At 40.6% G+C, this 14,448-nt stretch overlaps 1 protein-coding gene across 4 annotated transcripts in view; it reads left to right on the top strand.

The window, feature by feature from the left end:
* DNM3 (dynamin 3) overlaps positions 1-14,448 on the top strand; it is a 559,767-nt gene that overhangs the window by 526,250 nt on the left and 19,069 nt on the right. For all 4 annotated transcript variants that reach the window (XM_047077325.1, XM_047077324.1, XM_047077323.1 and 1 more), the window contains 3 exons: positions 3,408-3,572; positions 12,213-12,439; positions 13,107-13,346. In XM_047077325.1, the coding sequence (XP_046933281.1) occupies positions 3,408-3,572; positions 12,213-12,439; positions 13,107-13,346 (632 nt within the window). The remainder of the gene's footprint in view (positions 1-3,407; positions 3,573-12,212; positions 12,440-13,106; positions 13,347-14,448) is intronic.

Below are 14,448 nucleotides of genomic sequence, written 5' to 3'. Positions count from 1 at the left end.
TTATTAAGTGCATCTGGTTTGAAAAAGTGAAAGTGAACGTCTTGTGCATATTTTGATGTGCAAAGAGTAAAGTAAAGCTAAATGTTAAAAAAAAAAGTGTGAAATGGGAAAATTCAGTGTTTCTATATCAAAGTATGGATGATGATGTAACTTTCTTAGTGTTTCATATTTCTGCAGGTTCTTCTAAAAATACTACTTATTCTACTTTCCTCTTTTGTTTCAATAATTTGGTTTTTTATAAATATCACTACTTCACTGACACCTTTTTTCCTAGAAACACTTTTTTACATTTATAATTTTATCTATGAAACTAAGTTGATGTACTATGGATGTTTCACTGTTTCATAATACTTCTTGATTTTTTTTATACTTAAGGAAAAAAAAGAAATTTGTTAAAATTGAATGCCTCTGACATTTATTGAACAAATTTCAGCTCTCAGAGACTCAGCATGCTCTTCTATAGGTTGACAATAACAATGGCCCCTCCCTCCTAAGGTAGCAGTGTGGGTCTTCTATATAAAGTGCTTAGCATAGTACCTAGAACACAGCAAGTGCTCAATAAATGTTCTTGGGAGAGGTGGAATATTGAGGCTAGAATGTCATCACCTCTGACTGTTAAATACCATAACAAAATCCCAGTATATTTCAGATCAGAGAGACAAACTGAATTGTATTTTATCCATTATGGAGGTTTGTATTGTTTTGTATAAAAGGTATTTTCCTCACAAGGCTGTTGGTCATCTGTTCTCATATACACATATATATATTTATATATACATACACATCATATACACACATATATATTTATCTCATTTATATATATATTTATATGTAATTATATATATATTTATATAATATATAATTATAGTATATATTATATATAACATATATTATATATTATATTATAATTATATTTTTTTCATAATCATTTTATCATTCCCACTGTTATCAAGTCATAATGGATCCCAGCTCATCACCCTGGGGTTTCTCTGGTCTCCAATTCCTCTGACACATGGGCAGGCACACTTGGATACCCTGAAATGCACCAGAGCAGCCTCCTTGGTTTCGGTGAACCCTTTTGCAGTTGTTAACTCCTCCTCCCATGCATCAGGCTCTGTGCCGGGTGCTGAGAAGAGAAAGATGAATAAGACCCCAGAGCCCAGTAGGGGGAGGAGCATAAAACTAGGCTGGATATTAAATAGTAAAAGTGAATACAAGACACAGAGGAAGCACAGAGCAGGGGAGTGCTGGGGGTCTGGGGGCCATCAGGAGCTTGTCCGGAAGAGGTGATGATGGAGCAAGACTCTGAAAGATGAAAGTTCTTCACAGGTGGGAGGGAGGGTTCCAGGCAAAGGGGACTAGCTTGCAGAACACATGGAGGTGTAAAAGAAAAAATACATTTTCCATTTTTATATTGCTTGAATTGAAAATGTTTTATGCTCAAATTTTTCACCTTGAATTTTCATAACGTATGTTGAGAGTCCAGCAGCTCTCTAACTCTATTCCATGAATATTGAGAAAAGAAAGAAAGAAGCTGACATTCGTTGAGGCCCTTGGCTAGGTCATCTCATATGTGTTATCTCATTTAGCTTCCACAAGTTTTCCAGGGATGTGGGTCCCCATTTTAAAGACAGGGAGGAAGCCAGGTTTTAATTACATCAAGTAACTGAAGTGTGACCACACAACCTGTACACAACAGAGCTTGAATTTGAACCTACAGTTTTCACTTTCACATACAATATCCTTAACGTGACATTGCAGTTACCACTGACTCTGACAGTTTGAGCTCAGCATGGAGCACATTTGCAGTGGTTTTTATGCCCTAGAAAGAAGTTTGGGAACATGACTGTTTTTTCATTGCCATGGCTAACCTTCCCTCTATCAGCCCTCTATCACTTTATGGCCTTTTTTTGCCTATTTATCCCAGATCCTATTGTGCTTATATATCGCAAATTAATAATAAAAATAACTACATAAGACTTGATTTAGTTCTTTCTTTCATTGATCAAAGACCATTTAAAACAACTGTCCATTTTGAAACTTCCTCTTCCTTGTTGTAGTAGAGTCAGATGCCTCAGAAATGTCCTCAAACTATCACCCAGAAGCATGGGGTCATACTCTCAGGACTGGAAAAATGACTGTTGTGTTTTAGACTGAGTACATTATTTTAATAATTTTTAAAAGTACTGGATATTTCTGAGCCAGAGAAGCCTATATAAATGATTAGAACCAATTTCTATCTTTGTTATTGTTGACTTTGTGGTGTACAAATATGCCTTTCACACATGCTTATTGATTCAAAAGTAAAGTTTGTCATTTATACATCCATTTAAGCCATTTAGCACAGTGCTTTGCCTAGAACTGATTGGATGATTGAAAACCTGGCAGATCAAAGTATGTACATTTCCAAAGAAAAGTACTTCGTGTCTACAATGGAAGCAATAAATTATCCCCCCCCCTTTTTTTTTGCATTTGTAATTAAATCTTTCCAAATGTTAGAAAGTACCCAGACCACTAACAGTATTTGTATCATGTTCTGGGGCTTAGATGCTCCAACCTGACTTGAAATGGAGACCATTTGTTCTAAATTGATTTCAATGCCAAGCCAATAGGTCAGCCCTTAATGATGAAGATGCCATTTCAGCCCAGCCTCTGGTGGATAAGCCAAAATTAATTAACTCAAGTCCCATAGTATAGAAAACAGATGCTTCTCTCATGTTGCACAAGTAAATTCTTTGTGTATAGATGTGTTCTGTTTTATTCAAAGAATAACAAGTTGGAAGTTAAAATTGTAAGTTTTCCACAATGGAGCCAGCCTTTAGTAGTGATGACAGAAGCATGAATTTACAGAACAAATTCCAGCAAGTGCATGGAAAAATGAATTATTCTCTATATCTCTTATTTTGGCCCCGGGCCAGGCTTAGGAGATTTAGTTTTAAAACCTGGGCCGATCCAAATGCTGATCCATCCCAGAACAGACCTAGGAGTTCCAGAACAACACCAAGGTTATTTCTAATCTATTGAATCCCTAAGAGACCGCTCCCAGAGGTTTACATCCGCATCATTCACTTGGATTCAGTTCTTTGGCCAGCTTGCAAATGGCTTAAGATTAGATTGTTCTCTAGAGGTATGTTGTTAGGTGCACTGTTTATCTGGTTATTCATCTCAGTATTCACTCAGAACTAGAATAGTTGCTTTTCCTAGGCTGTGGCTCGCCGAAAGTAGAATAATAACTTCCTGGTTCTGATCTTTTTTCGGAATTAATGGGTATGTTTAAGATAAAGATGTTACCATCTAGTAACATAACTCCAAATATAGTCATCAGAAGTTGATCATCTGATAATGTATGGTATTTTTTTCTTCTGAATGAATGTGAAACAATCCATGTTTTCTTTCCTTTCTGTTAGACTGAAAATGATGATAATGGCCAGGCAGAAAACTTTTCCATGGACCCACAGTTGGAGAGGCAAGTGGAGACCATTCGCAATCTCGTAGACTCCTACATGTCTATCATCAACAAATGTATCCGAGATCTAATTCCAAAAACAATAATGCACCTTATGATCAACAATGTAAGTGACTATAAACTGTCTCATTTTAACTTCTAACCTATCTTAGTATGGAAACTGCTCATAGTCTCATCAGTTTCTTTATGCTATTTTCTGGATGGTTGAAATACCTATTTTACCCAGGTTCATCATTTTCTATTACAATTGGTTAAGTGACTAACCAGAGAAAGAGGATTCAGGAAAGCAAACATGAAACTTCTAGCCACGGTGCTGTGGTATTTCCTACTGCCTCTCTCTTGAAAAGTATGCATTTGCTCACAATAAAGCAGAGCAAGAATACTGTAGCTATAGTCGGGGCGTAAGTTAATTGCAAAGGCAACAATAAAACCAGATGCCCCGGCTCCTAGATTTTGAGATTAAAGGCAAAAGATATTTATTTTTTTCTACACACATAGACATAAAATATATTAACATGGTTATTTTTTCACCTTCTAAAAGCTATGGAATGCTATTTTAACCTGGGAAATGGCTTTTTGCCCTATCCCCTTGGATTAAAAGTCAGTCAACTTCTCTAAAGTAATGATGATATTGCCACAGATCTTAAAGTGCCTGCTACACTAGCCCTCAATCGATCTGTATCATGTAGAATCTCTCCTTTTTCATGGTTATTTTTATAGTAGTCAGGATATGATACTTAAATTATGGTCTAGTTTGGTTCTCTGGGTAGCTAGTTTATTAAAGTACAAGTTATATCCCAAGTTATTTGAGAAATTATCTTTTAGATAAGATAGGCTGTAATAGGGTGCCTTATAACAGGCTTTTCTGACTCTTGAAAAGGAGATACCAGCATTTTTAGTTCTAGCAATCTTCTAGGGGCACCTTTTTATTTAAATCAATGCTATATTATGAGCATTTGCTTGTAACAAATAAAAATTAGCTGGCAAAGGTACTAAAAAGAACCCCTTGCTAGAACTTAGGAGAAACCTGTATTCTAAGCCTGGCTCTGCTACAAACTCTGTTGACCTAAAGACAAATCAGTTAACTTCTTTGCATCTAGGTCCTCCATATGTAAAACACTAATCATAGAAAAAGTACCCGGCTTAGGGATTTATTCCAGAAGATAATATATATGGAAATACGATGGAAAATATACTTGTAAGAAAGCAGTGTGGCTGGCTGCCTATATAAGAACTATAAAAAGCCTTTATCCATATTTCAGGATTTATTTCAAAATTGTGTTTGTAAATATGACCTTCTGTTGTTGTTCATGGTCTATTCATTCCTTGAATAAAGGTTTCCTTGAAGAAACCCCTTGAAGGAAACCCTTCTTGAAGAAACCCTAAGCACCCATGGTTTTTACCTAACTCCATTCCCAGACACATTTTTGCATATTCAACCAAGGTTAGTAGGATACTTGGAAGTATCAGCAGTAGGTAAGCAATATATTGGACATTTGCAAACTATGAATTGTATTCTTAAGCTTAGTCAGCAGCCTACTGTGTGACCTGAAGCAAATTATTTGGGCCCTCTGAACTGAAGTCAGTCACTTCTAAAATTACAGTAAGAACAAGGAGCTGCTTCACTGTATTGTCAGAGAACATAATAAATGCAACTATATGCCATTTTGAAAAATATAAAGTACTAAACAAATAGTCTGTGTATTTTTAAAATTACCCTCTTAACTTTGCTTAAATGAGTTCAGGTTGTTTTGCCGTGGTATATCCAGGCACTTGCTTATTTAAACATTTTCCTGATTAAGTATCATTTATCTTTTCACGATTTTATCGTAAGTCATTAGTGCTGCCATCAGTTCAAACACTAGGTTGCTCTGCGCTATATTAAATCATCAGCACAGGAAATAGCACTTCCTGTCTAGAGCTGTAAGGAGTAGCCTGACACTAATTAGTTAAAAGGAGGAAAAAAAAATGACTCTCTCACAAATCCATCCTACTTTCACCTTCTCAAGAAACACACACACACATACACAAAGAAATGTGGGAGTAATTGCCCTCACCCCTCACCGGTGTGCTTGTTGGCTTTAATGAAATGGCTAAACCCCCACTTCAGGGCATAATCCACGGAGGCAGAGCTCTTGGAACTGTCTTGAGAGAGACCTTGCAGAATGATGAGAACGAAGACTTCAATTCTGACCTGATCGGCACGGTCAGACCTTGACATGGAGATTAACAGGAATGTGGAGAAAACGGAAACATCATGTAATGCCAGATTCTTACGAAATTATGGTTATCTTTCTTTGAAATTTAACTTTTTGGATCTGTCAGAAAATAGTTTTACGTATCTCAGAAGACCACTTTTCCTTGAGTATTATTTTATCTGTGTTTTTACTGTGTATATAAGAATATATAGTTTTTTATATATTTGATCATTATATATGTAAAAATGTAAAAAAATGGCTCTTTTTAAGTGCCATATTCTCATAGCATCTTTTTGTGCAGAATTTCTGAGCCCTTTTTGTTCATTCTGGAAGTGTTCTATTGAGTACAGGGAAGAGAAACATGGTGGACGCCCAGCCCCGTGTCGTGCACATGTGTTGATTTTTTATTCACTTTAAGGTGCAGAGGTCTTCAAGGTAGAGAATTAATCATAGAATCACAGCTAGAAAACAAATACCTTGACTGCTCATTCTAAATTCCATTCACTTAACCCTGCTGTTTCTGGAAATGGCTTTGGGTAGACGCTCCAGAACCGATAAATGCCTGAAACGGGGTCCTCTGCCTGTGGACAGTCACCATGGAAGGTGGTGCTGTGGCCTTTCCTCTTTGAAATGCGAATGGCTGCTCTGCCTTCTGAAAAAGAATATGTTTCAGCCAACTTTTGTAAAGTTCAGAATTTGGTGGGCAGTTTCCTTTGAAAGTTTACATTAAGTGTTCTGCCACTCAAGTCTCCATATGGAATTATTTAAGAAGTTTAAAGCCAGCAATAAATGCCTTGCCTCAGACATACTGTAAGCCTTTGTCTATTGAAGGGCAGCAGCTGTTTCATTGCTTAAGCATACTAGGTAACAGCGGCACAAAGAAATAGCACGTTTATGACAGCCGGTCCTTCTGGTCAGGCTACAGTCGAAGCAGCAGACTTTTGTTCAGGACACACATTAACACCCCATGGCAAGCACAGTTTGATGGCCTCTCCTCCGCAGCTCACTCCACCGGAAGATTCGCCATCAGAAAATCAAGAAAGGGGATCCAGCTTGATTGTAAAAGTGTGACTGGCAAAGTGGTCCACAATTCTGTGTTGGGACCCATAGGACAGCCACCCACTGGGTACCCATTATTTTGCCCAGATTATAAATGAAGAAACTGAGCCTCCGAGAGGTTAAGTGACTTTCCCAGGGTCACACAGCTGGGGCTGGCAGGGTCAAGATGAAAATCCAGATCCTCCCATTTGCAGTCTGAGGGTCTGTCCCTTTTAACGTCCGTTAATGCATATGGCGAGGTTAGGAAAACTAAATACAGCTGAACCTTCTCAAACTAGGGGACTCCTATCCCCACAGCACATACCTGGTGTATCTTCCCAGAAGGTTCATTTACTCAAAGATTTCATTAGGGGTTGTTTGCATATGAGAAGCAATGTTTTACATCTTAACCAAAAATTCAAGCAAACCCAGATAATACAAAATAGAACATAAAGTTTTTATGAAACTTTTTAAGAACCAAATATGAAGCCTAGAGGCGTTTCACACTTGGAGTGTGTGCTGCTCCTGGACCCCCGGAGATCCACATCCACTCTCCTTGGCCATTGGCACTTCGCTGGAAAATTAGTAACATGTGCCCTAGTTTCAGAACTCACTGTAACTTTCGTGTGTATGAAGTAGAGTGTTATTTCAAATGTTCATTATTTGAGGTGAAAGTACACCTTAAATACCAGGACACTGAGTTTGTTTCCGCGGGTCAAGAACTCAGCATCCTGCTCAAGAAACAGATCGGGACCAGGGTCCAGAAGCCCCCCTCGTGTTTCCCCTCCCCCCCACCCCCATTACATACCCCCCCAAGGGTAACTCTCCTGATTTTTTACAGCATAGGGTGCTGCCTGTTCTCGAACTATGGAATCATATATAGTGCGTGCTTGTTGGTGTCTAACTTCTTCTGCTTGACGTTATGTTTGTGAGTCAAAGGATGTTGCTTTTTAAAGAAGGGAAACGTCATTGGTCTCTAGCAGAACTAAATCCCTGAGAAATGGAAAGGAAGCTAAAGCAGACGTGAAAGAACTGTGAGAGCTCAAAAAATCACAAGCTTGTCACCAAGCCCTTTTCCCAAAGTAAGCACGTTTACACTTCTCAGTTACGTTTTTTACATACTTACCCGTGTGACCGCGAGCAGTCACAGACTGCAGCCCTCCCGTCTAGAGACGGAGAGACCTTAAGGAAACGGTCTTCTTAGTAACAGAATCGTGTGACAATTCTGGGAATGTCCCTTCCATTTGTGAAGGTCTTAAAATGGTCTTAGTTATGAAGACAAAAAAAGGTCTAAGATGCAAACCTATCACAGGTTGATAGAGAGGGGTTAAAGTAAGAAAGAGGGGAAAACATGTGGAAGGTTTTTAATGACCTCACATTCCTCTACACTGAGCAGAACGACATGGCACAGTCATGCCTGTTTATCTAGCATGTGGAGTCTGAACTGCAGTGAGGTTTTGTGTATGAGGATTTTTTTGTGGACTGTGCCAAGATGTATAGGTTATAAGGTGCTATAATTAATTAAAAACATAAATATTATTTCAAGTCTTACATCCAAGTATAATTCGTCTATGTCACCTTCTGTGAGGTACATTCCAAATGCCATCATCTCAAAGGGATCTACTTGACCTCAATTGTCGTGCAGAAAGAATCCTTGATTTACATATTTGTACCAGGGACACACGGACTGCTCAGAAAGTCCCTGAAGTGTCTGGAAATTCCCTGAAGTACCCCCCTACCTTTGTTCCAGTTGTAGCATCACCGCACTAAGCTAGCACATGAGCAGAGGCTAAAGTTTTGTTTCAGTGCAAAATATAATGTTAACCTGCATACGCTCTGTATTGAACTCTGTATGTCACTTGATGCCTGCACTATTGCGATAGCTTGCTCTTTTGTTCTTGCGCGTCTGCTTACCTAACGCCAGTCTGGCCTATGTGCTTTAGCAAGAATAGCTTTTGTGTGCTGAGCACTAACGAAATGCGAGGCATTGTGCGAGGCAGTTTATGATCCTCAGGACAGCCCTTGACGCAGCTACAACCGCTGCCCTCATTCTGCAGATCAGGAACCTGAGACTGACAGAGGTTGCTATTTGCCCAAGAACGGGAAGCGTGGGAGCTGGGACTCGGATTCAGAGCTGTTTGCTCCCAGAGCCTGAGCTCTTGACCACTGTGCTGCACCGCCGCTTTCTCCCATGCTAATCATACTCCTATGAATTCAGAGCTTTTGCCAAATCTTTGGGATAGTAGGCAAGTTTTGGTGTGTAACATTTGATGTGGAAGAGTTGATTCAAGGCAGATCTTTTATCAGAATGCTGAAACAAGCCCTTATTATTTTATTTCGTGGTTTGTTTGACAGCCGCTTCTTACTTCAGACCTGCTTTAAATCTATTCTTGGAAGGACCTTCTTTTAAATTACGTTTAATAGATTCTAAGTGATGCTCCAGTTAGAGGTAAAGCTTCAGACTAGCTGAACCCGACTGCTGTTCAATGCCAGGAAAATTGTCTGGTTTTGAGTTCTGAGCTGCGCCATGTATCTGAGTGCACACACACACCCAGCCGTGGAAGATTTGTGTGAATGTCCCTGACTCCTTGGGTACTCCTTGGGACTCCTGCAAGTGTGCTGAAAAGTGAATAATTCTCCAAAAAAGGGGGAATGAAATATTCCCGAAGCTAACTTTACTGTCTTTCCTCGAAGTCTAACTTTCCTTCCTGACTTTTGATTTTCTGCTCTTCGACTCACCCAAACCTCAGTGGTTGAGGTGTCCTTGTTCCTTTCGTTCTTGCCCTGTCACATCAAAACAGCACCAAGTCGAGTTGGCTTTTCCTTTATAATGTAATTTAGCTGTGCCCATCTTTTCTATTCCGCTGCAATCTTGCTAGATTAAACCCTCACCATCTCATAAATGATCTATTAGTCTTATAACAGATTTCTTTATCGCTGTTACCACCCTTACAAATTCTTTTCCAATCACAGACTAATTTCCCTAATCTCTCTTTTATCATTTCACTTACTTGCTTACAAGTCTTCCGTGGCTTCCCATTACCAAATGGATAAGGTTCAAATAGTTTTCCTTGGCATTCAAGGCTTTCACATCTGGCCCTAGGTGACCTGGCCACATTTACCTTCCACAACTATCACACATAAACCTACCCGACTAGACAGTTGTCCAAATACATCCTGTCTACTAGATTACTTCCATATTTGAGTTACTCTTGGTTTACAAAATATGTGCAAAGAACACTTTTTATTTCACCACAGTGAAGCTGTGATTTACCTGAATTTTCTAAACTATTTACATAGTTTGATACCTTTAAAAAATAATAAAGCTATGTGTTTTAGACTCTTATCTCTTGGTTATGTATTTAACCACCACCCAGGAATTTTGAGCATCTGACAGCTATTCCGTTGTCTGCCTGAATTTGTAACAATTAAATATACTGGCCTTTGCTCTTTCTTAGAAAGACCCAGTGACTCTAGATAAGTGTTAGTTTCATTTAACAGAGAAACTGAAAAATCCGGTTGGTTTATTTTTCTAGGCTTAAGTCAATTAGCATACTTCCTTGCCGCTCTAAAATAATGATGCTTAAACATAAATTGTCTTTTCTTTTTTTTTTTATTTTTTTAATCTTTATTTTTGAGAGAGAGAGAGACAGAGTGTGAGTGGGGGCGGGACACAGAGAGAGGGGGACACAGAATCCGAAGCAGGCTCCAGGCTCTGAGCTGTCAGCACAGAGCCCGACGCAGGGCCCAAACTCATGAACTGTGAAATCACAACCTGAGCCGAAGTCAGATGCCCAACCGACTGTGCCACCCAGGCACCCCACAAATTGTCTTTTCTAAGCACTCAAAGTAGGGAAGAGGGTAATGGAAAGAGCACCAGACCTTGAGTCAGAAGATTTGGGATTCAACCTAATGTTATGTGATTTTGGGCAACATAGTTAAACTTGAACTTCAATTGCTTTATCTGTAAAATTGGGATCATAGGGGCCCCTGGGTGGCTCAGTCAGTTGAGCGTCCAGCTCTTGATTTCAGCTCGGGTCATGATCTCACAGTTGGTGAGGTCGATCCCCATAAGGGGCTCTGTGCTGACAGGCGTGGAGCCTGCTTGGGATTCTCTCTCTCCCTCTCTCTGCCCTCCCTGCTCATGCGCTCACTCTCTCTCTGTCTCTCTCTGTCTCAAAAATAAATAAACATTAAAAAAATTGGGATCATAATACATTTCCTAAGTGTGTGGTGAGAATTAAATCAGAAGACTTCTGAAGGCACTTGGGACACACCATATTCCACTGGTCTTCACATTCACTTACTCCACATTTAATATTTCTGACGCCGAAGATGCATGTCACACTCAATGGCATCTTGGCATTCTGTCATAGTTTACTTGATGGTGTGTTCTCTTTGTGGCCCAGAAAATTATGGTGTCTTCAAATTACTGGTATCTTAGACTTGAAGAAATATGGTGGCCAGTGCTCTCTCCCTCAGTGTTGTGCAGTATATGCATCCTCTCCATTCTCATTCTGCTACAAAATGCCACTCCCCTAAGACTCATACGTATTGTTGGTACTTAAGTCTTTTTTCATGTATCTGCTAACTATGGAAACTCATGCCAGTTCTCATTACTGTTAAGTAGCTTCTACTGGAAACTTCTAGAAAGCAGAGACTCTCACTTTTTTTTGATAAATCAACTTGCATAATTATATAAGGTTCTGTGTTTAATAAAAATTCACTTATTGGTACTAATTCCACTTTTGAGATGACATTGCATCCTGGGATCTTGCTAGTGTTTCAGTGATTTTGGTAAGAGCTAGGAATACCAAGGAGTGGATGGCTTGTGTTATTATATAGGTTTCTTACATCAGTGTTTTCTGTTGAAAACACTGCTTCTTGGGGCGCCTGGGTGGCGCAGTCGGTTAAGCGTCCGACTTCAGCCAGGTCACGATCTCGCGGTCCGTGAGTTCGAGCCCCGCGTCGGGCTCTGGGCTGGTAGCTCAGAGCCTGGAGCCTGTTTCCGATTCTGTGTCTCCCTCTCTCTCTGCCCCTCCCCCATTCATGCTCTGTCTCTCTCTGTCCCAAAAATAAATAAACGTTGAAAAAAAAAAAAAAAAAAAAAAAAAAAAAAAAGAAAACACTGCTTCTTCCCTCCTGGTACCTGCCTCGTCTCTAAGCCAAGCAGCCTCAGACAACATAGCGGAAATGCTTACGTAGCCAACAGGCCCTGCTCTGGCGATGGCAGGGTTTAGCCCTCTTTTCAACTAATGTAGGTTTTCCTTTAGTCCACAGCCATGAGACAGAGGGAAAAACTGTTCCTGCACTGGTGCTGAGAACTGGGAGGGCAGGAGGAAACTAGGAGTAAATAGATGCATACACACTGTACATCTTGCATACCTCACGCATCATGCACCTTTTCCCAGAGTGGGCTGTTGTAGACTTTGTCCACGGCCTCTGAGCCAGTTTATGCCATCTGGCCGCACGTGTGTTCCCATTTTTATTTTTCTGTGGTGACCTGACAGGTTAAAGATTTCATCAATTCGGAGCTCCTAGCACAGTTATATTCTTCGGAGGACCAGAACACTCTGATGGAGGAATCTGCTGAACAGGCGCAGCGCCGGGATGAGATGCTTCGAATGTACCAAGCCCTTAAAGAGGCCCTCGTGATCATTGGTGACATCAACACCGCCACCACTTTCACCCCTGCACCGCCTCCTGTGGATGACTCCTGGATACAGCACTCCCGCAGGTAGGAAAATGGCCCCATGTCACCGGAGGCCTGCCAAGCTCACCCGGTGCCATTTTCTGAGTTTGCTTCCAATATGAACCTGAAGAAAAAGGATAATGTAAGTCCAGGAGTGAAAGAGGAGGTCAGATTTTCTCAACCCCCTTCAAAAACAAGCACAAAACATCCCTACAGTGGAATGTTATGTGGCCATTAAAAAGAATAAGTTCTATACTGAAATGAAAAGATAGTCAAATTAACGTGAAGCTTTAAAAAAAAAAAAAGTAAGTTGTAGAATGTTGTGTTCTAATATGTACAAAAAAGGAATTTAGAGAGAGAGAGAACATTGCATTATATGGCACTGTATTTTATTGTGTTGTATTATAGAAGGTATTTGAAAAGGATACACAAGAAACAGCTACTGGTTGTCTCCACAGAGTGCACGGTTGGGAGGAGGGAACCTCCTCTCCACCATTGACTCCTTGTATACCTTTTCTTTTTTTAAGTTTTTTTTAAAGTAATCTCGACACCCAGCATGGGGATCCGACCCAGGACCCTAAGCTCAAGAGCGGCATAGTCCTCCCACCAAGCCAGCAAGCAGTCAAAGTGTAATTTTTACAAAGCAACCAGGAAGCTATAAAATACTCTCTTAAAGATGAATTCAGACAGAAACTGCTCTGTCTCTCCCCAGGTCACCCCCTCCGAGCCCCACCACCCAGAGGCGGCTGACCCTGAGCGGTCCCCTCACGCGGCCCGCATCCGGCAGAGGGCCCGCGCCGGCCATTCCCTCTCCCGGACCCCACTCGGGGGCGCCCCCCGTGCCCTTCCGGCCCGGCCCACTGCCCCCCTTCCCCAGCAGCAGCAGCGACTGGTCCGGAGCGCCCCCGCAAGTGCCCTCCCGGCCCACCAGGGCCCCGCCCAGTGTCCCCAGGTGAGTGCTCTGCGCGCAGCACGAGCCGGTGTGTGCTCTTCGGTTCTCTTCTCATAGCATGACAGACAGAGTTTATTTGGAAAAGAAAATTGCAAAGATATTATCCTACACATTTGCGATTTTCACCCGGGAAGGGTATCGTGGGCAAAGGGTGGAGCCTGTGACACCATTTAAAAACCAGTATGTGGTCCAAACCTCTCCTTTACCAACTGGCACACACTTAATGAGACTACAGAAAACTGGGTCCAAATGAATGACATTTGGGCAGCTGTTCGTAGAATCTGAGAGAGCACTTTGAAAGGCAAGAAAGAGCTGTGGCGGGGTTATTGCAAGCTGTGTGCGCCATAGGTCCCGAGAGTATCAGGAGCTAAGGCCTTGCCTTCTCTATTACCAAAGGAGTTCTAGAAAACCACTAACTTCAAGGAATATTATCCATCTGCCCTCTGACCTATAACTCTTAAGCCCAATATTATTAACTTTAATGTAGCCTGAGCAAAAACTGGGCTGATTAGTTTGCAACTTTTTTTTTTAAACTACGCATAGAAATTTTAACACACACATGATGATTGCTGTGTGCAGTCACTAACCATACATGAGATGGAACTTTGTACATTTGAATAATACACCTTGGCATGTGTAAGCAGATTTTTCAGGCTTGTGAAACAAAATCCTGAATAAGTAAACGAAACTTGAAACGTATACAGTTGAAGCTATATTCTCACTTTTGTGCGTTTACAGTCAAATATGTACAATGTGTACAATTAGAGATTTTAAAAATAGAAGGAATTAGGAGGTTTTTTCCTCAACATCAGAAATTTTCAAAGGAAAGAACATTAGCCCATACAGAAATGTAATTTTTTTTAATTCAATTCAGAGGATTAAAATATTTGTATGCTTAATGAAGGAAAACCTTACTATGCATGTACCATAAAACAGAAGTGACTTCCTCCGACCCACGAAGCCTGAGTCACCTCACCCTCTGATTGCGGGCCTTACATTCATTCTGATCTTCATACTTTGGGGTGAAATGAAGAGAAGGGGCACCTTAAACATGTAAACAAAGGGTGGTGTAGCAGGAATGGCAGAGGATGTGAAATCAGAA

The sequence above is a fragment of the Lynx rufus genome, unplaced genomic scaffold, assembly GCF_022079265.1.
Source record: "Lynx rufus isolate CCGP_SWC_20201006 ecotype Redwood Valley unplaced genomic scaffold, mLynRuf1.p SCAF_15, whole genome shotgun sequence".
NCBI lineage: Eukaryota > Metazoa > Chordata > Mammalia > Carnivora > Felidae > Lynx > Lynx rufus.
This window is presented reverse-complemented; position numbering and strand designations above follow the sequence as displayed.